This window comes from Helicoverpa armigera, chromosome 11 (assembly GCF_030705265.1).
Source record: "Helicoverpa armigera isolate CAAS_96S chromosome 11, ASM3070526v1, whole genome shotgun sequence".
NCBI lineage: Eukaryota > Metazoa > Arthropoda > Insecta > Lepidoptera > Noctuidae > Helicoverpa > Helicoverpa armigera.
The window spans coordinates 7,423,529-7,450,714 of NC_087130.1; the positions used below are offsets into that span (position 1 = coordinate 7,423,529).

Genomic DNA, 27,186 nt, shown 5'->3' on the forward strand with positions numbered 1-27,186 from the left:
CGATACACTGCGCTTGCGTTAGATTTGTATATACCAGTAAAGGCTGAATAGGCTCACGTTGGGGCTTAATATGAGCACGCGCCCAGCAAGGCTGGAGACTGTCTTGCCCAATGGCAGTTGTACTTCGTAGTACAATGCCTTAGGATTGGGTAAGACATTTAGAACATAGGGAACGTGACCGCTAGAATCTTCTGTGTTAGTCCTGGCGGTACACGTACGACATGCCAACTGCCCTGTGGTAGCCCATGTCACTAACCGGGGATTGTAGTTTTAAAGTGTAGATTAAAACATACATTGTTGTACGCAAGCGTTATGTATATTTTATGTTAGGTAGGATTGCTACTCCTCTCACTCTCTACTAGTATCTGTAATTCAATTTGTACCCTGCATGTTAAGTCTGATTTGATTTGTTGACGTCCCGTCTACCCCTGTCCCTAGTTTTTATTAGGCGGGACTAATAGTAAAGTTAATGCATGGTCCTCTAAGGTGGAAGAGCGTCCAGTAAGGTGACGAGCTCTACAGGGTTGCGCGGATGGCGGGGCGCAACCTCTTCCCCTCCGGGGGAAGCCTGCGGTATTTATATATGTTAGGAAAAACGAAAATTTTTACAGCCTGGGGTTGTCGTAGAACGGTTACACTAGGTACTAACAATCTATCTATAAGTATGTATGAACAAACTGTCATTTTTCAATTGTTTTTCTTTGTTCAATTATCACAGAGTCAGCCTTGTTTGTAATCGGGCTATTTTGAATTAAGAACAAAGTGACAGTTCACAAAAAATAAACGATTCTATTGTTTTAAAATTCGAATAGAATAGAATGCCTTGATTTTTTATCGAGCCACAGTCAGATAAACGTTTTATTTAAATGTGTTTTACGAAATAAACGAATACTTACTGATTTTGATCTATGCATATCTTAAATTCTGTTACGCTTTAGTTTATTGTTAAGATATCCAAATAGGCTTGTTTTAACTTCGGGTATGCCCTTAAAACATGTAGAACCTTTCTCTTAAGTCCATGTATCTTTCCCAAAAATGCCGTAACGTTGCTAAACAATTGGAAAGTTTCCGGATAAGGCAATAAAACTCCATGCTTCCATGACTATCAGAGGAGTTAAGAGTGCATTATGCCGAACAACTGCTACTTCAAACTTAATGTCGTACACTACCGTAATTGACCAAGTTACTGACGAGAAAGTGCAATGAAAACTTTATACAATGTCATGAATGTTCTTGAGTTTATGGGACCTCTTAACCGATATTTTGAAATTAAAGTAAATTGGGTTTTGACTTTATACTAATGAACCGATGCCGATATTGACAAACGAGTAGCCGATGGTATGTATCGATTAGCCGAGTTGTGAAATCGATTTATCCTAGTGTCGGGCCTTTCTTGGAGTGCAATATCTTACACTCGGTATTTTCAATTATAGTGCAATGGTGTTACAATTGCGATTATTTATTATAATTATTTCGTATATAACTTTAATAAATAATAAGCTATATTGTCACTAGTGTGTCTGTGTTTAGCATATGCCAAGTTATATGATAACATCCGCCGCATTTCTTTTGGATATGTAAATGAAATAGTCTTGTATAAAGTGTACATACTTATATCTAATTGACACGCTCGTTTCCATCAATTGTCGAATAACGGAAGATTGTCTTGAAGAGAATGGAAAAAGACTTCAAATACACTATATTTTTACGGTAAACTTGTTGTTCGTGCTAAATTGAAATTAGTTTTTTTAGGGTTTCGTACCAAATAGGCAAAACGGGACCGCATCCCAACAATATTCGATACCTTCTGAAACCAGCCTGTATCTAACGAATCGTTAGATAGTTGAAATTTGATGACGATGTCCTGTGGTCCATACTTTAGGACCTCGGCAGAAACGAACGTAACGTGTTTTTTTTTGGCTCGTTTTATAGTTAATGGGACATAACACTTCCTACGTGACTTTAATTCCCACTTGGCCAGTTTTGAACCTCAAAGTTTTACCTACCGCAGATTCTTGGTAATCTATGAAAACTTTAAGACAATTTTAAGTAATAAACTATTAAAGGAGACAATGTCAATGCCGCCAGAGGTGCCTAGTTCTTTATAGCCCATAAATCCTGGAACTGATTTCACGGTTCTATCAAAGTAGGTACTAAAGTGAATTTAATTTTATTGTGACACTCGTAAAAGGATTGATTGTAAACTACTTGATTATATTTAGCTATTTCCGTATTCCGATTTAAAGACTTACGTTGGCGCTAGATAGGTGTAAATGGAAGGAGCTGCACCGACAAGAGCTGGGCTCTTAAATTGAAGAAGAAGTGAATATTTTGGTTTCAGAGACCCGGCACAGACTTAACTTTTGACCGATTTTTTTGAATGGGATCGCAAACCCATATAATTATGTTTATAATATCCAGATTGATTTATCAGCCCGATCAAACAAATCTCTTTAGAATAATAAACATGGCAGTATCCACCTACATATGATTTTGTAATATTCGTTTTGATATCTTGTTCTATACCAATATTTAAATGCTGTGGAGGTTTTTCTTTGCGTGTACGCGATAACCTTAGGAACTATTTACCTATATATTAACTACTAACTATTTTATAATGTTTCGGAATCTGTTTATCGTGAAAGTAGTTCCATATTGCCGTGAGTGCCAGTAGTATTTATAGACATGTTTTTTTCTTGCGCTTTTGCTAATTATATAATTTTGTTGACAGGACGAGTGAGCTGGTGGCTCTAATAGCAGTATCATGCACGTTGTTCCTGTTCCTGCACACTCGGGACCTGAGCACCAAGCTGCGGCGGATGGAGGGCAGGCTCAACGATGACGTCACAGCTTTCAACCATCTTACTGACAGTGAGTACATAGTGTTATTTATTTCAGTTGCCCGCTAGGAAAACAAAGGTTACCCTACCTGATACGCGAAAGTAATTCTGCATCTCTGTTTGGCCTCCAAACCTATTAATTGAACATATTAAATGAAAGCTACACAGATAAAGGTAGACAAGACAAGAGCCGGAGAAAGAATATAGTTCTATCTAGATATTTACCTTTTGAGTTCCAGAAGTTTAAAAATACGCAATACATAATAAAGACTCAATCAAAACTAAATCAGGTTGAAAGCAGGACAATATTGCTGTTTGAAACCAAAGTTTGGTTCGCAGTTTGAATTTTGCTAGAAAATGATTATTTAAAGTTTTGGAATTCTCTACATCTTAATACCTAAAGGGTTATAAAATAGTATGAATAAGCTAAAAGATGTGTGAATCTTGATGCCATCTCGAAATTGTTGAGGTCCGTAGTCAACCACCTTATATAGTCATGAGTATGTTTAAAAGATTCTGTCGAAGTAAATATGTTGACTTGTAAGAGTTTGATGTATTTATTTATATTGATAGTCATCTTAACATGTCTAGTAATCGGATAAATAATTATTTATTCGATACTAAAAATACTTTTCTTTAGTTACGGATATAACGTACCTATTATAATAGTTATACTTGTTTTAATGAATTAAGTTGTTTCATCTAGTTGTTCGTACCGTTAATCGAAGTTTACTTAGTTAAAAATAAACCTTTCCCACGCTTTTTAAGAAAATTACTTAAACCAAAGACAAAGAGTAAACAGAATTTATGTAATACGTATACACGAATAAATATAATCGTCTATAATTAACTGTGGAAAGTTATTTTTACAAACGTTAAATATAGACGTTGTAATTAAATACTAAGACGAATTTAAAATTACAGCATATTAACTATAGATAAGTCTGTGGTTAAAAGTCGCGTACTTTATGTAGGTAGGAAAATAACATTATGTGAAAAAAGTTTATTATCTAAACTTATATAGACCAATATTACACATACACATAAAGTTGTGTAAATAAAATGTCATCGGTTTTTGCACAACTTGTCCAATGATACACTATTTGATCGGGTCATTATACTACGTGTATGTAAGCACTTAGCACCAACACGACCATTTATCAAGTCAATCATTACGATCATATCGACGATATGAACTAGGAAATGACTCAATCATACCTGGATACTGTCTAGATACAGGCTAATTGAGCTTAGAATTTGTAGCGGCGCGTTTGAGACTTACGATCAATGTTCATTGATCATCGTGTCAGTTGAAACCATGGAGAACAAAATTACTGGCGGATATGTCATAACATAACGCAAAGTCTTGTAAGAAAGTAGCGCGCCAAAATGCGTGAGTTCGGGAGACGAGGAACGAACTAGCTCCGTCTTAACACGCCTTCTATGGAACCCGCCCATTATTTTCAAAATAATATCACCAATCAATCAAGCAATCAAGACCAATCTTTGCCAGACTGGTTTTGATTTGACAAGGAACCCGCAAGTTCTAGTAACAGATCACGCTTGCCGACGATTGCTAGACCTACAAGAAGGCGACTGATCTAGCTTCCTCATGGAATCTCCGCTATCTTTCCTTCCTCCGTAGTCGAAACACATTGATCGTTGTCGAAACGAGTCGATGCAAATTCTTGCAATCCCCTTTCAAAGGTTAGGACCGGAATCTCGTTGGTCAGTTTAATTAGAACCTTTTGAAATCGATATGCGTTTTAACAAGCTTGTATCGATAAATCGGAACTTTATTGCTGGGCGCAATATTGATCTGTATTTTACACATTAATGTTTACACGGCAGTGTATGAGTGTACCTATGTAAAATAATCCTTAAACATACTTATAAATAGAAATCTAATTCCTTCGTCACTGGAGTAAACAACTTTCGCCTTCAAAATATTTTAGAAGTACATAGTAGTATGTGTAAACACAAGGACTAAACGCTTAACTTTTGTTTATACAATCTGTCGTGTCTGATCATTATTTTAGTCATAATCACGCTTTGTTACGACTGATTCCGTCATTGAAGATTCGTCATAAGTACTCACTTCCTATTTCTGCAATTCTCACAGTTAATAATCTAAATAGTTCCATTGTTCATACTCTAATAACTGCAAAAAGTTTTACAAAACTATAAATTATTTTATCTCAACGCCGCTTCGTGATCGCGTAGCAAGTTTTAGATGTATGAGATAATGATACAAGTACATGAAATTCAATTTATACATCGTGTTAGTGTAACTGGGGAATCTACGGCGAGTTACTGACAGCCCGTGAAATGAGAAACAACGGCTAATAATATAATAAAGATATATTAATTAAATGCCGGCCGTGCGTGATTGGACGGCTGACGTAAAGGTGGTCTCATACTGGGCTCCTGTTGTTTGTAGTTAATCATGCTTGAACCGAGGAGTGTTTTTGAACGGCGTTTTTGCTAGTGTTTTGACTTCTAGTATTTTTTATTTAAGAGTGAACATAAACAACAGACGTATGAGTGTGTAGACACAATCAGATGATCTAGTATTGTTGATTATGTAATCTTTCCACATAGGAACCTTATCTAATATTAATAACGTATTAAAACCCTACTTCTAAACATAATCAAATGAGTGTGAAAATTAAAAGGTTCTAAATTCATTCGAAATTGTTATTGTTAACCTCAAGTGCGCATACGCACAGCCAGTAAAGTTGCACGTGCCCGTTCAGATTTAACTGTTTAGCTTCCGTGATAAGCATCTTTGTGACAAATGAAATATTTCTCAACTGTTTATAATGACATCAAAGTGATTTAGAGCATTCCAAAGTTTTTGCGAACCCATTAGCGAAATTCCTGACGTTTTAATTAAGTTCATCCGACATACTTGAAAAACCAGATTCGTGCGGTTTTAAGAAAAAAGAATGAAAAAAAATTTACTCAATTGCGAAAGTGAAGTGACGAAAAAAGTCTCGAAGCAATTTCTTTTATTTACGGCAAATGCGAACTTAATTTTTTTGTTTGCCTTACAAGACGTTTCTCTTTAGATTCAAACAAAATTATGAGTTACGTGATATTTGAACGTACTAGAATCCCAATATGACTATACGCTACGCTAGCGTGCTCAATGTAATACCTCTATTGAAAAGCAAACAAAGAAAATGAGGGTGAATTTGAAAATTGATGTCATCCTCGAAAAATTGCGTGACGTTATTTCATTATGCATAATGTTGGCTATTGTCTATGGCGTGTACGCGGTGCGGAGTCTTTACGCGGGAAACGGCCACAACTTTCACTCGACCAAAAAAAAACATAAACTGATGGTGTCCACAGTCGTGATCCACGGCGATACCGTTCACTGACTTAACTTTACTATTTTTCTTTCACCAAGCCCTGAGTGGTTGCGGTTTTTAAGTAATTCGCTGCCCATTTTCATACAGCCCGTTGCGTGCCAATGACTTATTCGATCAGTTACACAATTAAGTAAATTGCATTTATTTGCATCTCTTTTCGGCGAAGTGCGTGAGCTTAAGACTGGGTCATTAATTATTGGTACCGTTCCTTTTTACGTGTTAACTGTTTATTCTGGTGAGGGGCGGCATTAGTGGTTGTTCCCACGTGGTCGCGCAACCGCAGCGTGTGGTTGGATGGACATGCGTTTGCGCACCGCACGTACAAATGTCGCACTACTTCCTCATTGACTGTTCCCGATTGCAACGATTAGATTACACTGAACAAGTGCAGCGTAAGCTCTTTATTTACAGTAAGAGTGTGTCAGAGTTATGTAACGTTACATGCTTCAATTATGTACAAGATACCGACATAATGGCTGCGTATTAGAAACCAGTTTCTGTTCGATTCCGGAATATATCAGTGCTTAACATGACGTCAAATATCGTAAGACAGTTTCCCGATATCTGAATAAGAAAGCCTATTTTGATATCATTTTATGTATTAGTTTTTCTTCCGAATTATCGCATTTCGCTAATAGATCATGACTTTTGTCAGAGTAGGCAACTAAAAGCAGATCTTTTTCTAGTGTTTATGCCCCAAAAAGCTATATATATATGTCGGCGCGGCCCACAGCGCGGCCCAATATTGCTGGCTGGTTCCTTGTTTGTGGTCGTCATGCTGACGTGAGGTGCCAACGTCAATTAATAATTTTAAATGGAATCTCGAAGAGAAACCAAGTTCAGACTATGTGATCTTGGAAATGTATCCGATTTGTTGTAACCAATGTGATTATTGAAGTACTGAACGATAATAGACGATGTGAACGACTACTGTGGTATTATTTCATATCCTGACAAGATGCAAGTGTATCAAAAGATTCTAACCACTTCTGGTGCTCCGACATCAGAAGTGGGATGGATGACCTTGCCCACTGATTGCTGCCTATATATTGGCTTTCTGATGTTGGTGCAGCGCTAAAAGACGAATACTCGTACTGCAGATGCAGTCGCTAATGAGAACACGTTATAAGATATCGATATGGTTACGGATCGCTGAACGCAAGTACTACTGATGGAGTGCAGCATTTAATGAAGTGTGTGACGACCGAAGCAGGTTGATTTAGAAAAGATTGTTCATGGAATCGTCATGCAATACGGAATATCATGTTGAAAGAAATTGCGAGAAGGAAACTGACAACCGCCGTTCCTTTGTTTGTTAAAATTAAGTGATCGAATTCTGAAGGCACTGATTACAGTCCTCCAGGTGGAACCGCCTGAGTTCAATGATTTGAACTGTACGCACGCATTACGAAGTTTATTTGGTGCGAGAGCGTTCGGACCAAGTATTCGTTATGGACAGTGTTGAGAGCTTTTGAGAGCAATATTAATGGTGAAAAATGAAGTGAAGATGTTCGGCGTAGCAAGCGAGATGATATTCCTCTGGTTTACACGATTCTTATGATTGTGTGTAAAAGGAACATTATACCTGGAATGTGTCACGTCGTAGAACAGGCTAATTCTAAGGTTGGGGGAAGAAACACCGGGATGTGCCTTTGATAATGCTAGCAGAATCCTATCCTAAATTGATACCCTAATCTTAACAATTGTTGCAAGAATTTCAATGATTTGTTCCGTTGAAGGAATGCGTTTTATGGCATTGAGTTCTCGAACAGCTAAAAGAATGCATCGCACATCGATGTTTCATAAATTGCATTGTTGGGGAAACGAAATAGTGGATATTTTCATAGTCTCAACGGAAAATAACAGGACTTGGTTACCATGGTTACTGAAACAAGATTGGTTGCTATGGTGACAATATCAGAGTTGTTATCAAAATGTTGTGATAAAATTAACCGATTTATGATATCTTTTGCATGTGATGATCCCGTGAGCCTCTCCTGCTTCCTGTGGAAGAAGTCTCTGCTCGCTCTTCACTGCGGGGTCCGCGAGCGCAACGCATGACTTCTACCGCGCGGTGTCTTCCAGCGTGATCAAACACGATACGCGATGTTTGTTACATACAGAGATACTAAGAGCAACATGAATGATGAACCTGGTGAGATCAATCCAATTTTGTTTTGCGTCTTTTATAAAGTCGTACATCCGTAACGTTGATAATTGTCGACTATCTCCTTGGTTTAGTAGTGATATCTAAGGACTCGGGTTTGATCCTCGGGCTGCGTCATATTGCTTGATGGACCTAGCACCTCATTCATTGCTTTCAATGACTTCCAATTCGTACACGCTAGTTTCGCCGTAGGCAGAACATTGTATGTAGCGTTTCACCGTTCAGGTGATACTATTACCCGTACGATAACGAAACTATTATAGCAAGACTATAGTTAGTCTCGTAGGTCTAGCTGTCATAAGCGCGGCTGCTCAGCACGAGGTCTCGGGTTCGATTCCCGAGTCGGGCCGAAATTGCTTTGTTGCCTTAGAAACTTTCACAAAGCATTCCGGAGCCTGGAAATTGCTAATTGATGCACCCGTGCATCGGAGGGCACGTAAAGTAAAGGCAAGTAAAGGTCCTTTAGTATGTTAGGTCCTGCTTGTGATCTCTCCGGTCGTGTCGCATTGCCGTCCCATCGGACTACGACAGTGAAAGAATAATGAGTGCACCTGTGTCAGCGCGAATGCTTGTTCACTATAGTATGTCCTGCGCAGTTGGCTAATCTCCTTACATGAGAAAAGCCGTCGTAGCTGGTAATCGGCTAAGAGGACATCTTAGCTAGTAAATAGGAATAATATCAATCACATGTTAGCTTTTAGGTGTCTGTTTCTTACCTTATTGCGTAGCCATAGCAATTAATTTCCTACCTTGGAAAATAGCTTCAAAATAGCACGCTGTTGTTATTTATCGTTTACTTTTTGCTTATCTGACTTACTTTGACTTAGAGTCCTATGTCCCCTAGATAGGGTAGAGGGCATCCACAGTGCTCCGCCATCGTGTTCGGTCTTGAGCTTTGCGCTTTATTTCGCTCCACGTTCTGCCTATAGTCGCCGCCTCTGCAATGATCGACCGCCGCCAGGATTGTTTAGGGCGGCCACGTTTCCGCTTCCCTTGGGGATTCCAGTCTAGGGCTTGCCTCGGGATGTGATCGGGGTCCCTTCGGAGCGTGTGGCCGATCCAGTTCCACTTGCGTTGTTTGATCTGCTGGTCGATCGGTGTCTCTCCGCAGCGTTCCCACAGTTCTATGTTGGAGATTTTCTCGGGCCAGTATATACCGAGAATACGACGAAGGCAGCGATTGACGAAGACCTGGAGCTTACGCTTAAGCTTTTGCTTATCTACTTGCTCTATTTACTTACATTGAGTTGCGCAGCTTTACATTGTGCGTCAGACTTTACATTTGCTGGTAGACTGTACCTAATCTACTCGAATAACCAGTTAGTAATTTCATCGTGTTCAGATGTACCTACGATGGATACGGGTTGATTCGGAATAAACCCATGTAAAGCCTGTGTGATGGCATAAGAGTCGCCGGGAACAGACCTGAGTAAAATCTGTGGTACAGTTGGTGTCATGTCACTGTGGTTGTGATCGTGTACCCTACAAGGCCGGAATAGGCTGTTGGCACTGTCAAGGGACACACCGACGGTGAAAATCCTGAGTAGAAGGTTTGATGTGAATTAAACGACAGCCGTAGTTGTGACGGTTCCTGTAATTAACGTGTTGAAAGTCTAACTACCAAAAAGAGCAGAAGCCACAAAGTCTGATAACTAGTCTTGCCGAAGTGTGACTGGTTGCCTAGGTAATTGTGTTGAGAAATCGCTCCCTATAAGGCACGTATGCCCAGCTACATTCGGTTAGAATGAAAGTCAATCCAAACTTATTGAGAGAAGGCTAGGACTGGGCTGGATGTAGTTAGTTAACTTAAGCTCTCATCTCTAACAATAACGGATGGTAAGTCTGAAGTCTAATGTTTGGTTACCGATGCGCATGTTTGTCTTATCACTACAGATGTTGATGGCCGAGGCTGAAGGAGAGAAGGTGATCAACTACGTACGCTAACGCCGTGTGAGCTGATGGCTCGCAGCTGCGGTTGCTGACACGCGCTGTTGCAAGCCAGGATACCGTGCGATTCTGCGGTGGTAAAGGCGAACCAACAGTGAACTGTCAATTCGACACTTTACGAGTTTTCCCTATGCTAGTTAATCAGGTGATCTGTTTTGTTGTTAATGTATTATGAACGTCGCGTTAAAATATGAAGCAGTAGTGTATTTAAAAACATTGCATTTGACGTTTATCGATTGAATTAGCAGACTATTGAGATTCAGTTGTACGTTTGTACGTTTAAACGAAGTTTTTAGTTTCGACGTGCTATTTGAACTTGATTATTTATCAGATACAGTTGAAGATAATGATACCGATAGTGAGCATTTAGTTTTAGCAGTTGAATTGTTGATAGTTACTGTATCGAATTCGCTAAGCTGTAACAAGTGAAGTCTATCCCTGATGAATTGTCTGATGAACATCAGATAGAAAGTATGTTGTAATTAGACCACTATTGGTTGTTTGATAAAATCAGATCTAAGCTTGCTTTGATCAATGAACTAAGTTATTGAGTAAAAAAAAGAAGGATTAATGGAAGTAGTCTAGTCCTACTACACTTGGTATCATTCTACGTTGTAGCCGTAGCTCATGCAGTAACAGTCTGTAAAGAGTCTCGGTACTTTCTTGGCTCTCCCACATTACTTAGATTCGTTGGGAATGTGTAAAAATGGTTACTGGTTAAGTGACCAAAATCGTGTCGCTGGTTAAGTGGCTACGATAATAAAAAAAAAGAGATTTAAAAAAAAAGTATCCCCTGGGTTAAGGGAAGTCTCCGGTTAGGAGAAGCCTCCGATTAGGAGAAGCCTCCGATTAGGAGAAGCCTCCGGTTAGGAGAAGCCTCTAATTAAGAGAAGCCCCTGGTTAAGGGAAGCCTCCGGTTAGGAGAAGCCTCTGGTTAAGAGAAGCCCCTGGTTAAGGGAAGCCCCTGGTTAAGGGAAGCCTCCAGTTAGGAGAAGTCTCTGGTTAAGAGAAACCCCTGGTTAAGGGAAGCCCCTGGTTAAGGGAAGCCTCTGGTTAAGAGATGCCCCTGGTTAAGGGAAGCCTCTGGTTAAGAGAAGCCTCTGGTTAAGAGATGCCCCTGGTTAAGGGAAGCCTCTGGTTAAGAGAAGCCTCTGTTTAGAGAAGCCCCTGGTTTAAGGGAAGCCCCTGTTTAAGGGAAGCCTCTGGTAAAGAGAAGTCCCTAGTGAAAGGAACCCTGGTTAAGGGAACCTGGTTGAGGGAACCCCCTATTTATGAAATGTCCCTGGTTAAGGGAGCATCCTAGTCTTAACAAATGTTTTAATAAAGTTTCACAATAGCTGAGCTTAATGATATGGTCAGGTGTGGCCGAACGAAAAGATGTTCCTTGGTATTATTTCTGTTACAGTGCTACTTACACGAGGACGTGTAAAGCGCAGGATGGCCGTGTCGGCGCGGCCCACAGCGCGGCCCAATATTGCTGGCTGGTTCCTTGTTTGTGGTCGTCATGCTGACGTGAGGTGCCAACGTCAATTAATAATTTTAAATGGAATCTCGAAGAGAAACCAAGTTCAGACTATGTGATCTTGGAAATGTATCCGATTTATTGTAACCAATGTGATTATTGAAGTACTGAACGATAATAGACGATGTGAACAACTACTGTGGTATTATTTCATATCCTGACAAGATGCAAGTGTATCAAAAGATTCTAACCACTTCTGGTGCTCCGACATATATATATAGCTATATATATATATATATATAGCTTTTTATATATATATATACGTATGTTTGTTTCCTATCAATAAATATACAGTTACAGTTACATAGAAATAATTACAGCAAATTAAAAGCTAACATTAGTGAATGTATTAGTTATTAAATTATGTTGTGCACCATACTTATCGCTTATACGCGGCAATTATTCGATGATTGGTGGTCATAGACTAGTCGTATTTGTACCTCGGTGTAAATTGTAGCTTTTGGTTGTTTTACCCTATGATTCCGTTGTATAACACGGGTCATTACTATAATGAATGCGGTTGCTTGGCCAACGCTGACCAAACCGTGAAAGGTACTGTTTCGTGAATTTGAATGAACCTTTGAACAAATAAGGAAACTGGATTGTGTGGTTTATGTTATACTTAGTTGCTTTAATGTGACTTAGAGCGGTTTTGGAATATTTGATGAGCTACAACTCGCTGAAGGTATTAAGGAAATGGAACGGACTTTGTGTTGGTTACCCAATCGGCACTCCTCTCCTATGACTTAACTGTCGATATTTATAGTACAAGAAACAGAGTATCCGCACAAAACAGACTAGGTTTTAGTCGGCCGACTATCGACCCCGTGGTTAACAATTCTTTTTTGAAAAATCTTGAATCCAATCAAAGTTGTGATATGCGTTCTACGGTCCATCTTCACACTGATTTATGAGCTCAAACAAAACTATCGGCCGTCTAAAAGTTTGTAGTGTGCGGGAGTTCTATGACAAAAATGATCTTATGGAACATATCGCACTGGTAATCTGATAGTAAGATGTAGAAGACATCTGAAGTTGCTCCATGTTTGTATTGATGTTCTGTCCTATCCTATCTGATGGTAGCTGTATTGATAATCATAGCTTTCGAGAGCTTTATTGCGACACAGTATCTACACTGCAATCTAGTTTAAACATCATTTAAAAATCACATGGTATGGTAGAAATTGAATAAGCAAAATCACCAAGTGCAAATAAACTAAATAAGTTATTTGAATATGTCATGACTATTATCACAAAGTAACTTCATTACTTGGTCTCTGGTAGTAAGTTAACCTTTTATCACGTAGCGTCTATTCACATTACTGCGATAAGCTTTATTGAGTTTCGCGATTAACTTGCCTGCGACAGACAGGTGTAGAGGCTCGTATTGAAATTGATACTTTACTTCGTTCGATAAGTATACCGTGTCCTCTTTATCTTATGTAAATGTATGTAAATATGGAATCACTTAAAAAGAATCCTCAAAGATATTATGTAGGTACTTATATGCGTTGGCCCAGAAATTATAACAAAAATAACTGAAGTTGGAGAGACCAAGACCAATTAGTCTGCACTTTAGCTAACGGAGTGATCAATTTCTGTGTGTATGTTTCGTTTATTTTCTGTGGGTACGCACACAGAAATTGTCTCTCATCTCATCTCTTTTTTGGAAAAGAGTAAGAACAAGAGCCCTCCTTTGCAGCTTTTTTCCTATCAATTTGTCTATTGTGAACCGGCGCGGAACAATCTTTCTTTGTTCTCTTTAAAATCAGATGATTGTAGGGATAGTATAATCGCTTGTTTTATGGAAACAAACCATAACAGAAACGTGTGGATATAGTATTATATTATTTCCTTTTTAATGCTCTGTAACAAGAGCCCTATGATGAATGCCTCTAACCGACCGTGTACCCAGTTAACTATTACGTGACTATTAAAGGATGCAAACTATGATATCATGCATTTGTAACGAGACTGAATCACTAGTTTGTGGAGAACTCTCATTAAAACTAGATTAGAAGATGTTATAAAGAGAACGAAGTTTATCAACGATACTTTGTTGCATTGGATGTAAAACGAAGTTTTGTTCGTGAAAGTTATTTTTATCTTTGCAGTTGGTATTTTACATTGATTAACGATATGTACATATGTATGTTGGTGTGCGATTATCTACCGTTTGGCTGAACTGATTTTGATGCATAGTATTTGTCAGACCCTTAACTATCCAGAATGCTTTTATGACGTAACTGACCAGTAGTGTCCAACAGACACTTTATAAATGTAGGTAAGGTAGGACAAAGCAAAAGAAAGTTAATTTGAATTAAAAATGCAGTATAATGTATTTCAGTAATGTTTTGTTACACTTATTCATTTACAGATATTTCAATTATTTTTTTTCAGAATTTTCAAAGCAGACATTGTGATTGCATTTATCACAACACTGTTTAGAAGCCCTTGATAATTTCGAAGGGCAAATATAACAACGCTTCTTTCTTTTCGCAGCAGGTTCAGATGATTGAGTAGCCTCCCGATTTTACTCTGCCACATCTTGCATGACACCCGACACCACAAGATTACTATAAGTAAATGTAAATAAAAAACAATCTACCTTCACACTCGAATCAAATAAAATATTACTGTGTCTGTTGGACACTTGTGGGTTGATGAAGTACTATTTTCGTTTATTAACCGAAAATAATAAACTATTCATGTTTCAAATATTTTCATTACACATTTAGATTCGTAAAACATTGGAGATAAATTAGATAAACGGCCAATTCGTAAAAATAAATACTTTCGTTTTTATGAAAACATAAACGCAAAAATGTGTCCGCGAGACACTTGTGGGTTGTTAAGGGTTAAGCAGAAAGTTTTATCATAATAAATATTTTAATATCAGGATACAGTTATGTCCAACACTTCAGTTCTTACTACGTGTGAGGGCATTGTAAAAATACAATGTTTTTGTTTTATACACGTCTACAATGACCTGCCATAACCCGTGACGGTATTCACACCTGACCACTCGTAAAGAAATCCGTGTTAATGCCCACTATAGTACTTACATATTAAAATTAAAAGTGCCCGCCTCGCACACTGGAGACTGAACAGTCGGCCGACAGTTGACCCAATGGTTGGCCATTTTCAGTCTTTCAGTCGGTCTGATTCTTAAATATCCAATCTTTGTAATGGGTTTCAGAAGCCAGTAAGTCTGACACCAGTCTAACCAAAGGGTATTAGGTTGCCAGGGTAACTGGGTTGGGGAGGTCAGACAGGCAGTCGCTCCTTGTAAAACTAGTACTCGGCCGCATCCGCTTAGATTGGAAGCCAACCCCAACATAGTTGGGAAAGGGCTCGGCATAAGTATGTATTCATCTTCATACTGATTTGACATTATGAGCCCAAACAAACTATCGGTCGACTAAAAGTTGGTACTCTAAGTAGCGTGCTCATATTCCGCGAACATAGGGCGGGAACATTTTGTTGAAACGCGCGTGCGTGAACATCGCGGGATCCCGTTATTTGATGGTGGTCTACATAGCGATTTATTAAGTCCCATGCAATACAATGTGGCGTAAATAGAACAAGCCCTGTACGTGTCTTATTAACGTAGACAAGATGCAGATGGTTGCTGCAATCGGTCGGAAGTTTGTAGTGTTTAGATACATTTAGAAAACTTTAAATTTTTTTAAGTTTCACAGAGTTTTCCATCAAGTAATCAATTTTTTACCCATTGTTAGCTATATAGGTACTGGCTTATTTAGTTCATATTTATTACATTTTTAAATAGTATTGCTGTTTTAATAAAAAAAACATGACAAATTCTTTAATACCCTGAAGAGCTATTGTTTCCTATAGCTATTGTTTTACATTATAAGGCTACGTAATAGATTACGTATGACAGCTCTTGGACATCTTAATAAAATAAGAAGAGAGACATCAACAAAGTATTTAGCTAAACACATAGTAAAACCTTCATCTCAACAACTTTAGAACAACTATCAGATAATATTCAAGAGTTATTGAATAGTTCCAAGTTTAATGACTTTGTTCACATTGTTTCAAACTCCATTGTTGTTTCAAGGAGGCAGACGCTAAGAATAATTTAATTTTCCTTCGCTTTAGTGCTAAGTATAAACCCCGGTTATACGTTATATGGAGATTATAGACGAGATTGGATAACAAACAAAGGACTTGTTTGGATTATAGAATGACGCTTGTCCCGCGCAAAAAGGGAAACGTTGTACTGACATTGAAATAAGATAATTATGCATAATACGGAATTGAGGACATAATTAAACGTTGCTTTGTTTGTAAATTGTGTAATAGTCAATGTTTTTGTTGTAATTTTCAGTTCAGTCCACCTTGACGTCGTCGTATAGGTGCATACGTAAATATACATTTTAATAACTGGAATTGCTATTGGTAGGTACTTTTCAGCAGAACGATCGTTTTTCAGAAAAACTACTTATTACACAACAGTTTTGCACTTTCAATATGCTATAGGTATGGTAACAACACATGAAGCAGAAATTTTGCGTGTTTTTTAAACAGATTGGCTGACATTTTGAAACGTTCGCTATTTACATAGACGCATATAAAATCAGGTAAAAACAAACGACGATCGGATATTGGCAGCGCCCGTCGCACGCTGAGCCGTTTTTATGCAAGGAATTAACGTTTAAAAAGTGTCCTAGTTAAATATTCACGATTTTTAGCCGTACAAAAACCAATATAGCTAAACTATATTGAATTTCGTGAAGCTTAGGATATCAATCAATTCTCAGCTGGATGTCGCGAAAAAATTCATGCACAGTCACGTAAATTGCAGGCTTTATGCTAGCCTATAACGGCACGTCGAATAAAGTTTAACAGTAAATATGAATAAAAACTACAATTTCATTTTATGCATACATAAAAACATGGCAATATCTGACACGATGCGATCCCCGTATGTTATGAAAAAGTGTAACAATAGAGCGGTCCCGCGTAACTAGACATATTGGATATTACGTCGTTATTAAACTGACGGCCATAAATCAAAATGTCTTTTGTTGAAGTTTTTGCTGCATCTACTTATTTCTGAGGTCAAACAGCGGAGAAAATGCTTTCAGCTTGTATATCGACAATATTTGTATCATCGATTTTTATTACGGGATTTCCGCGAAAATAGGACATGAACAAACACATAATATGAAACATGCATTGTGCTGTTGTTCAATTGTCGATAATACGATTCGATGACGGCATTGCTTACATAGGCTCGGCTTAAAATCAATTAATTGTATCTAGAATGTCGATTAAACTGAACGTTTCAACAATCACAAAAACAGATTACGATTTGTAGTTTATTTCTGTGATTGTTGAACAAATCAAAACTAACATAGGTTGTTAAAAAATGCTAAAACGTAGTATTGTGCCTTTTACTTAGTAACAGATGTGTAATAACTGCCGTGGTCTGATGTTTGCGCCTCCAGTGTAATAGCGCAGGCGTTCTCCTCCGGAAACAAATAAAAGACGATCGCGTTAATTCCATAGAAAGCTTAGAACCGAAGCGCTTTCTTGTCAGATTACATGTTATGGACACCATACTGGGCTCTATGGATACTCCATGATTACATATTGGGTAATAATTTAATTTGTGGGCTATCGATTCGCTGGGAAACGGTAATCTAGAGAAGGTGGGTGAATCTAACTTTCGTATTGTTCTCTAAGAGAATGGGCTGTTTGGTTTACTATTATTAAATGTTGTTATGTTCATCGTAGTGTATGTATGTTCGCAATAAAACCTTTGAACCTTTTACTCACAATCCCGTGTCGATAACTGTACATCCCACATTTATTGGCTGCATACATATTCAATATGATGCTGCAGATTCTTATCAAGAAAAAACACCAAGCCTTTAATATGTTCAAATGAACGATGAAAGTTATTAGCTTTATCTTCCGTATTTAGATAAGCTCAAATAAACATTGGAAAAGATAAGAGAAAAGAACACGCAAAAACCTTTTAGCCGAGGACTTAAAAGGAAAAGTTTCACCTGTTGAAGTTTGTTAACAGCATTGCAAAGAAGTCCCGGGGGTCATTAGTATACCTAAGACTATAAAAAAGGCAGGAAGAGTTGACGCAACATTAACGGTCGTTGCAAGGAGAAAATTCTGCTTTTTCCAACCAGTATCACTACTTAGAAGAATCTAGACAACTTGATACGACACTTCCTAATTTGGCCCACGTATGAAGGTACATTCAAAACCAGATCGTTACGTGCATTAAACGGCATATGAGGCATTTAAATCGCAAACTTTATCGATAGAGAAAGTTGCGTGAGGACGATACAATCGATACACAAATCATAGTGACATCGATCCAATTTGCATTTTATATTCGATTCAAGAAAAATATTGAAAGTCTCATAACAATGCGTACATTTACCATATGTGTGATGTGAAATAATACTCATTTATTAAAACAGTGGGAATATTTTGTAGTTTCTATGGCTACATGCGAGTATGGTTTGCCTACTTTCATTGACCTTTGTCACAATACACCGCGGCACATGATCACAATGGGTACGCTTATTAAAACGCTAGTTATTGTGAATGTTATGTCGTAAATTAGCGGTGTCGTTTGTAATGTCCACCAATGATTTGCATTATGTTTCCACCACCATAATACGAAATATATTGCGGCAGTAATAACTGAGAAATTTGTCAGTTTTATCATAACAATAAGCCATTAACTGTGAACAGAAGTGTTTGTCATTACAATAAACTGACGTAGGTCTAGATCGTGGCTCGCTGTGCCTTCAAATGGCAATATTGCATATTCAGACTATACTTACCCATTAAATTCTTTATGGATAGACGTGTTTCAGGAATATCATTAAATACATATGTTTAATGTACGTGTACCTAATGTTCAACGCATGAATTTTGTATCTACAGAACAGTAAGGTCGTAAGTTCAAAGTCCGCTACCATATTTGGTAGGAAACCACCACTTAGCGTAGTTAGGTCTTCGAAAAAGGCCAATAAATCGAGCATCCATTTCTTATAGGGAGATAGTAAATAGTACCACTTGAGCAAGGTCATTGACACGCAGGCCGCCTCTAAACTCTCGCCCGGGGTCCCGGAAGGTTTGTCGTGACTCCTTTATCGTCCCGGCGCGGTACCATTGTGTCAGGCCGACCCGAGGCCAACCCGTACATGGTCAGTGTACAGCGCCCAGTGTATTACGCCATTAACGTAACACAAACTAGCTCTGCACTTTGGATGCGTTCCTGAATATGAATGGAGTGGAATGAGCTTTTTGATTTAGTAGCTGTTTCTAAGATGGAGAGATACAATGCACTGCAACGCGTTAAGAAAATTAATCTTCTAGAAAATGAAGCACGTTGTCCCATAATTGCATTTTAAATGAAAGTGTTACTTTTGATTTAAAGATGAGGAAGAAAATGTTTTTCCTTTCAAATCTTACATCACTGGTCATTACGTAGGATTTCAACGAGCCTTTCAAAACCTACACAACATGGATATCTTTATAGTTCTTCATTCAGTCACACCCTAATAGATGCGTTCGAATTCGCCCACTTTCGACTCGTAACAGCATGGATCTAGTTACGTAATCCACTTTCCTTGACTAATTTATTTGGATTACAAACAATTTAGTTTTGCGTAACTGTGGCATTTTTCCAATTCCTTTTGTTTTCGCGTTATAGCCTATAAATTGTACTGTTATGCAATTTTTTATCGGGAGATTGGCCGGCAGATTCTAATAGCATATTTTCCTATAAATAAATCTATCTTCGTTCCGCTAGCCAAGATTGTTTTGGCAATTTTGGAGTTTTGATTAAATTTATTACCTTTATTAGGCTATAAATATTGGTAGGTGGGTACTTGCACTGTGATCATCAAAACGTAATTTAAAAAAGCTGTATACCCAGTAGTATACTATAATAGCCTTGCATTTGGATCTTAGTTCAAGTTAGGTAATTCATTTAACGTTGTCGTCTATAATTCATTTACTCTTGGCATACAAGGTTCCTTAGACAGTTGAACTGCACTCCTGCCTCAAGTAAACCGGCCACAATTTCTGAAGTCTGCGCCTACATAAATCAAAGTCAAGCCATTTCAGCATGGCCGAGTAATAAATAAACATCCAAATACATTACTGTCCCGCAGCATTAGCAAGATATGTGTATTTCAGTTGTAGGCACTAAGTCCGGTTCCTGAGATCTAAGCGATTGGATGGCGATTCAAAGAGACGATAAAGTGTTCACGATTCAGTAGACGTTTGTAAAATTAGCGCACGAAACTGTTACACGAGCGATTTACTGAGCAATAAATTAATACAATCGTTGTTCCCATGCGCTGTTTTACTTTACCTTAGGTACCTTAGTTTACCTTCCCTGGAATTTGTAGTTGTACGGTACATCCCGGCGCGGGTCACGCCTCTAAATGTCATTACCGTGGAACAGTCCCGTGAAATCTCATCGTAAAGCGCTTCACTTTGCATAAGCACGTGTTGTCGGCGCCGGCGACGATTCCCGGAACGTTTGTGATCTCTGCCGTGCGTTTGCAGCTTTGTTCATGGCATAATGGCATTCCTGTTAAGTCGCAATTGATGGTTGTCAAGTGTAAAGTTGCGAAAGTTCAAGATGTTATCAACCAACTAAGTATCATTTTCACTGATAAAATCTGCGTTGTGGTAGTTAAGTTGTTAAACATTTTTGTGGGGATTTTATCTCGAGTAATATATCATTCGGTTCGTGCCTCGCAGGACGTGTTGAGCCGTCTTCCCGTTCCTTTCTTCGGACTCGTGAAGATCAACATCCCACGTGTCAATCCTACGAGAGCAGTATATCTAGTGAGGTTGCGGAGGTCAAACGGGAGATGCTTCTTGAATACTGATGACATGAAATAAAATAGGTGTGGTTATTAAAGAGAGAGGGAGTTGACCCCAGCGTAAGATTACCTGTAATTTTTGGCGTTAAATAAAAGTTTTGAACTTGATAATAACATACGATTAAAGCAATATTGTAAAGACGAATGACATAAAAGCTTGTCTTTTTATAAACAATACAAGAACTAGAAAAAATATCTTTCTCGCCTCTATAGCTTCTTCGATGCGAATCGCAATTCACGATTGACTTAAGCAAGGCTGACCTTTGGAGCGGCTAGGAAAACAAGAGCGACCAGGCGTGAACGATAATCATCTTTTATTAAAAGCTTTTGGTCAAGAAGAAAACTAATACAAATGCACTTTAGTTTTTCATTAAAATCCGGTATTGGTTTGTGCATTACAGGTATCCATTAAAGCTACAGTGGTTAATTATAGGAATGGGATATAAAAGTGGATGATAATAGCCTACTATGGATTGTAAATATGTAGTGTTTTCGATATTAAGTTGATAATCACTTGATCACATGTAGGAAACAATTATCCACTGTACTGAACAATATGTAAAATACTTTCTTTTCGACGCACGCGCCGTATAATCTACTGAAGCTTGTATACCTATAACTTTTGTGTAAAATACCTTTCTACCAATTAAAACGTCTTACACGAACATAGATAATAGAAGAGATAGCCGGCATGAGGTACTGAGACATTGGTATTCTACACAGTCGTTTGTTAGCCCACAGTCCCATCGCTGGGCTAGATCGACGCCAGTGGGCTCTGCACCTCGTTAGCTGTGACCGTGTATCGGCTAACCTATCTAACCCCAGCTTTACCAGTGTTGCATGTCCTTATGGCGCTTCATTTGACTCCCATGGAAATATGACAGTATATTGTTGCTATGAGTACAGTTACAATACGTTAAGTAGGTAAAGAGGAGTTGCTAGTCGATTGTATGGTTAAATTATATTGAAATTGAACATAAAAGTTTCTACTTATTGGATATACTTTGACAAGATGCTGTTGCTGTTATCATTCATAAAATAAACAGTTGTTCGTATTATTTTTTTATCAAGCAGTTAAAAAACATAAGCTCCTTTTATTTATTTTTTGACTGAGTGGGACAACGTGATACGTTTAACAGGTCAACTAGGTATATAACTGCCGGTATTCATTCTTATGCCATTATCATTTATCGCACTTTTGGAGGGCCGAAGCGAAGTATGGTGAATATATCAACAGATTAGTGGGGCTGCTGTTTTTAGATCTCCAAGTGCTTCACATGTGTAGATATTATATCATTACATTACGTGAGTTCATGATGTAATTTTCCTAGTTAGCCGTCCATCGTATGTCGCCGTCATCCGAATATCGGGGCCCATTATATACTCGTTACTTTAATGTGTTCTTAAGACGTCGCAAAAAATGTTTCCTTAGTACTCTAAAACAAAGTTTTTGTTGAACTCTATTGTATTTGCCGTGACTGACAAGAAAAAATATGCAATTTGATCATTACCTGCGTGTGTTTTTCGAAATTAAGTCAGCCAAGCTTGCTAAGGTCATTGTTAACTGTGGATTAAGTGATATGTAGCCTTTTTGAACTTTACCTACAAGATGAAGATTCTATGTTCAGATTTGATCGGTACAAATAAAAAGCTTATATTTACTTAATTGACACAATTAAATGGATGGTATAAGGATGTATTAGGAGAATGTAAAACAAACTACATATTTCTTTTATCTTTGTGAAGTGAAGACATTAGTTCGTCGTCAAAAAATAAATAAACCATTACATACAGTTACGGTTATTAACATGCAATCTTCAAAAACATACTTATGAACCATAAAAAATACTCTGTTTAGACCGCAGCGTAGTTTCAGTTATAATATTCGGTAATGATGATGTATATTACGGATGACTACGTTCTGATTATGTAATTAGTTCCTGTATTAATTACGCATGTATGTCATATTAATTATTGTAAACGGCTCGTGGCCTATTCATGAATCTTTGTGTACAAACATGTTGTAAAATGCTATTGTGAGTGAATTTTGTTTCATTTGGTGGGTTTTGGCATTGTAAACAAAGTTGTATACGACACATAAACGAAACTATTACGATATTGATATGTAGAACCAAATTCTAACAAATAAGGAAGAATTAAGTATAAGACGAAGAAGAAATTTCTGATTTGAAAGAATGAGAACAAACAAACATTGAAAAAGGGGGAAAAAGAATAGAAAAAGAGACTAGAAGACGACACATGTTTGCCATGCTATTTCCATTTAGGTAGTCCTTGCTGTGTAGATTCAATTCCATGATGTATTTATTGGTCTGGTACATACAACTGGTCTCACGCCTCCTTTTAAAAATATTTGTAAAATGTTCACCAGTTTACTTACGTGCTTTAAAATGCGCATAATTGCAATCCCGTAACCGTTCAGTGGGAAACCTCTCATGAAGAAAAAGTTTAGACTTCGCCATATTTTTCCATTGTTAAGAGCAATTTATATTCCAATTCAGTCAATAACGTTATTGATGGTAATGGCTTGGGCAAATGAAAGTCCTCTAACGTGGGAAACGTGTTCAAAATATTTATGGCTAAAAAATAAATTGCTGATAAATGGAAATAAAATAGGATAACCTAACCGTTTGAAAAAAAAAATATGTAAAAGAAAACCCTGTATTTTTTTAAAGTTGTCAGAATGAGCCAAAAACTGAAAAGTCTACTTTTTAAAGTAGACAGATAAACTGAATTCGAGTTTCGAGAATCCGAGAGAAGTCTGTTTGTCGGCTCTTCAGTTCCAGTTCGGAGAATAAGCATGGATTTATATAAAAAGGATTGTTTAATGCAATCGTAGTCTAAGATTAACCGTTAAGGATAAGAAGCCGGCTATTTCTTGTATTCTTATAACTTAAAATTGAATACTTTTATTGATTTAACTTTTCGTTAGAGTTTAAAAAAGTCGTCAGTTATTTATAAATATATGATCCTTGTCATTGTCATTGTATTAACAACTGCACTTGTTATAGCAACGGTGTCTGATACAACTAGGTGCCTACACGCAATTAATACCGACGATAGAACTCATTAATAAAATACTTTACGAGCCGTTTGTGTCCCGTAATTGTGTCGCAACGAAGTAGGTATTATACAATGTGCAATAATATTTGTAAATAGAGAATAAGACAAAGAATTGATTGTACAGTTGTGTTGTCTATTAGCAAATCTATGAGTTAATGTTGCGGTGGGAACACGCAAACAATAATCTTGAACTTGGTTGCATAAATAATGGCTGTCGCGGATAATTCGATCCTAGATGCGAATCTCGATGCGCCGGCGGCATCTAGTCGTGTATGCTGCGTTTGCGCACGTGCGTATAAAGAGTTGTTGACTTACGTATGTTTGCACGCTATTTATTCAGAACCAATTAAAATTAAATAATTTATATGGGTTCATGTCTAAATTGGGTGTTGTGCCTATTCACATTGTGACGAACCTTATTCATTTTTATAAGATTTTGCACAGTGATTGCTATTTCATCATAATTTGATTTGATAAAAAAAAGTAAAGCAGCGTTAAAAAAATCAGTTCACACATAACAAGATGATCAAAAAAGTCAAAGCTCGAATGTCCCCTATACCCACAATATCGTTTTCATCCAGCATTTACACAAAGCTTATCTCATTCATACTGTGAGGTTGCCTCTATTAAACGATTGCAAGGGATTGAGGCCGGCGTCCACTCAGTTGTCTGGAGTCAAAACATCTAGATGTCTGGATCTGTATGGAGTACCCTTGAGGGTTGCCGGCACTAGTTTAATGTAAGCGAACAAAGACTGAGGCCTCCTGTCGGTACTCGATATCGTCCTAATAGTCTACAGTCTACACAATGGGCCATGTTGGACAATCAACGGTTCCCATCGCGGGCTTTTGTGGACGGAGGCTGTCAGCTTTGTTTGTGATTTCTCATCAAACTAACTATTTAAAGCGAATATAGCGATTATTACATAAAATACCTGTAATAGTTTATGCAAAAAAAAATTAAATGCTACGGTATTTTTATAAATTGTGGAAAATGAAAAAAAAATCTATCTGCAATTCTACAAATGTGATACAAATACAATGGCACTTTTACGTAGGTTATCAAGTCCAAAACTATGCAGAACTAGGTACCAGACGTTACACACTAGGCAATTAATAGGGGTAAACAAATGAGTACTTGATAAGGGATCCACTTCTGCAGTTAACAGCATTTGAACATCTGAAAGGATCGGCAAAAATACGGCACATAAGTTTCTTCTCATACGTTCTAGTAGATTTATCTAACTAGGATCTCGTTGCCTGTACAAACATTCCTCGAAATTCATTAACATTACACTATCTTAATCACTAATTAGAAAAAACGATCCTTTCAAACCTTAATGAAGTCAATGTAACACCAGCTAGAGTTACCAGCTTTAATTATAAAATTGAAAAAAAAAAACTAGTTGCCGTCACATATCCTGTAGTACCGATTGGTGTTAACGATGTACTAGATAGGACTGTCAAGCATTTTATCTATTTAATATCATAGAGGCTAAGTGTGTCTGTATGTAATGGAGATGCACCCACTAATGTAGTTATTCAAGATAGAGTTGTAGGCGGTGGGAGGTAAAATATATACATGTTATCGTGTAAAGGCTACAAAAAAGCAGGTGATACTTTAGATAGAAGTTTTTAATAGATGAACTTATTAGAGCGTATACAGGGTATCACTCGAACAATGGATCAGATAGTACCTATACGTGCACAGTCAGAGTGATATTATTGAAAAATACTTTTGACTCGTAAAAATGTACTGTTTTTCTCTTGTCAAAGACTTGGATGAATGCACCCATTTCATTTGACTCATACTTCGATTCTCCCATCAACAGAATGTTGCTTTATTCCTGTATTTCCTGACCTATTTTACATGCAGGCTTGTTTCATAACGGGCGTGGCCGCAGTCACAAGCTAGTGCTATATAAACGATCGGAAAAACGGTATTCTTCTTATTACGATTATTATCTAAGGAATCCGCATAATATTTTATGTTGGATTTCCTTTTGTGCTCTAGGATATTCAGCTTAATTTCATCTTGAAGTGGAACATGTTTGTAATGTTTAATGAAAACTGGGAAGAGAAATAGACTATATTTGATATTCTTCCCATTTCCGTAGTTTTCACTCTAAGACAACCCTATACGATCTAATTAAAATGAAAAAGTCATTTTGTTTACGTTTTTTCCAGTGCAGTGTTTATAGTTAAGAACTCGTAAGTAGTACAAATTAAGTAATAAAAAATTACATGATTTGGATCAAAATATTTAATACATCTTTACAACAGCAATTATTAGAAAAGTTAGTAGCCATATAGATAAAACTTACAAATTACCCTATTTCCTAACAGCCGGTAAAAGTATATTATTAGTAAGTATAGGTTATAGTGAGGGATATTGCTATATTACCCGGATAATAAAATGTATGTTGATTGCCGACAAACGCAGTAATAAAACATTTAAAATAAAATAAATTATATGTCTCTGCAGCACTGACCAGGTATAATTGAGATAATAATCTATTAAGTAATCTTTTTAGTGATCTCGTAATCCCTAGACTGGTATTTCGTAAAATAGTCAATAGTTAATTCGGCTTCATGAGATATCTATGGGTTGGCCATTGGGCTTAAAAATCGACTTCTAGCGCAACCTATGCTTATCAATTAGTACAAATAGATTGTCCCACCATAGCAGAAACAACTTGAGGTCCTATTTCTGCTACTTACAAAAATAGTACTTTTATTTGGAGCAAAGAAATTATTATCTTTAGTCACAGATTTTTATTAAATGACCAAACCAGACCACAGAAACCTTTTAACGCAATGATTACTCGGCAAATAACCAGAACGTCTAATAAATGGTTGAGATAAATTAATTACATACATTAAGTTAGCAAATACGCATCATCACACGTTAACCGCCGATTATGTGGTAAATCACAGAAGCAAAATTCCAATTTTATAAAGTTTTTTGGTTTTATCACCCCAGGCTAAAAAGAGCAGTGATTTATTCATAGTCCAGATTATAACTGTTGGCGTTCCATAGACTATCATTAAGCTTCAAATAAAATGTTATTAGAATCATCACGCAATGGTATTAATATCAATTTTTCGCAAATCATTAAGTAAGCTACACATATATTAATCTTTGAAAGCTCTCAATAAATCATGCTAGATCTAATTTTGATCGATGAACCGGTGAGTGGTCTGATGAAAGTCTGTAACTGTTTTAGTCAGATATTTTAGAGCATCGTGAAAATTAGGGATGCACTAATGGTATAATGATTTGCAAGTTCATGTTTTTTGTTTGTTATTTTCGTTCAGTAATGGCTGGAGTGGTTGATTGGTGCTATCGT

The 27,186-nt window shown here is 37.3% G+C and overlaps 1 protein-coding gene across 1 annotated transcript in view; it reads left to right on the top strand.

Annotated features, from left to right (window-relative positions):
* Positions 1–27,186, top strand: part of LOC110380344 (heparan sulfate 2-O-sulfotransferase pipe) — a 78,026-nt gene that overhangs the window by 34,515 nt on the left and 16,325 nt on the right. The window contains exon 3 of the mRNA XM_021340296.3: positions 2,732–2,871. Coding sequence (XP_021195971.3) covers positions 2,732–2,871 — 140 coding nt within the window. The remainder of the gene's footprint in view (positions 1–2,731; positions 2,872–27,186) is intronic.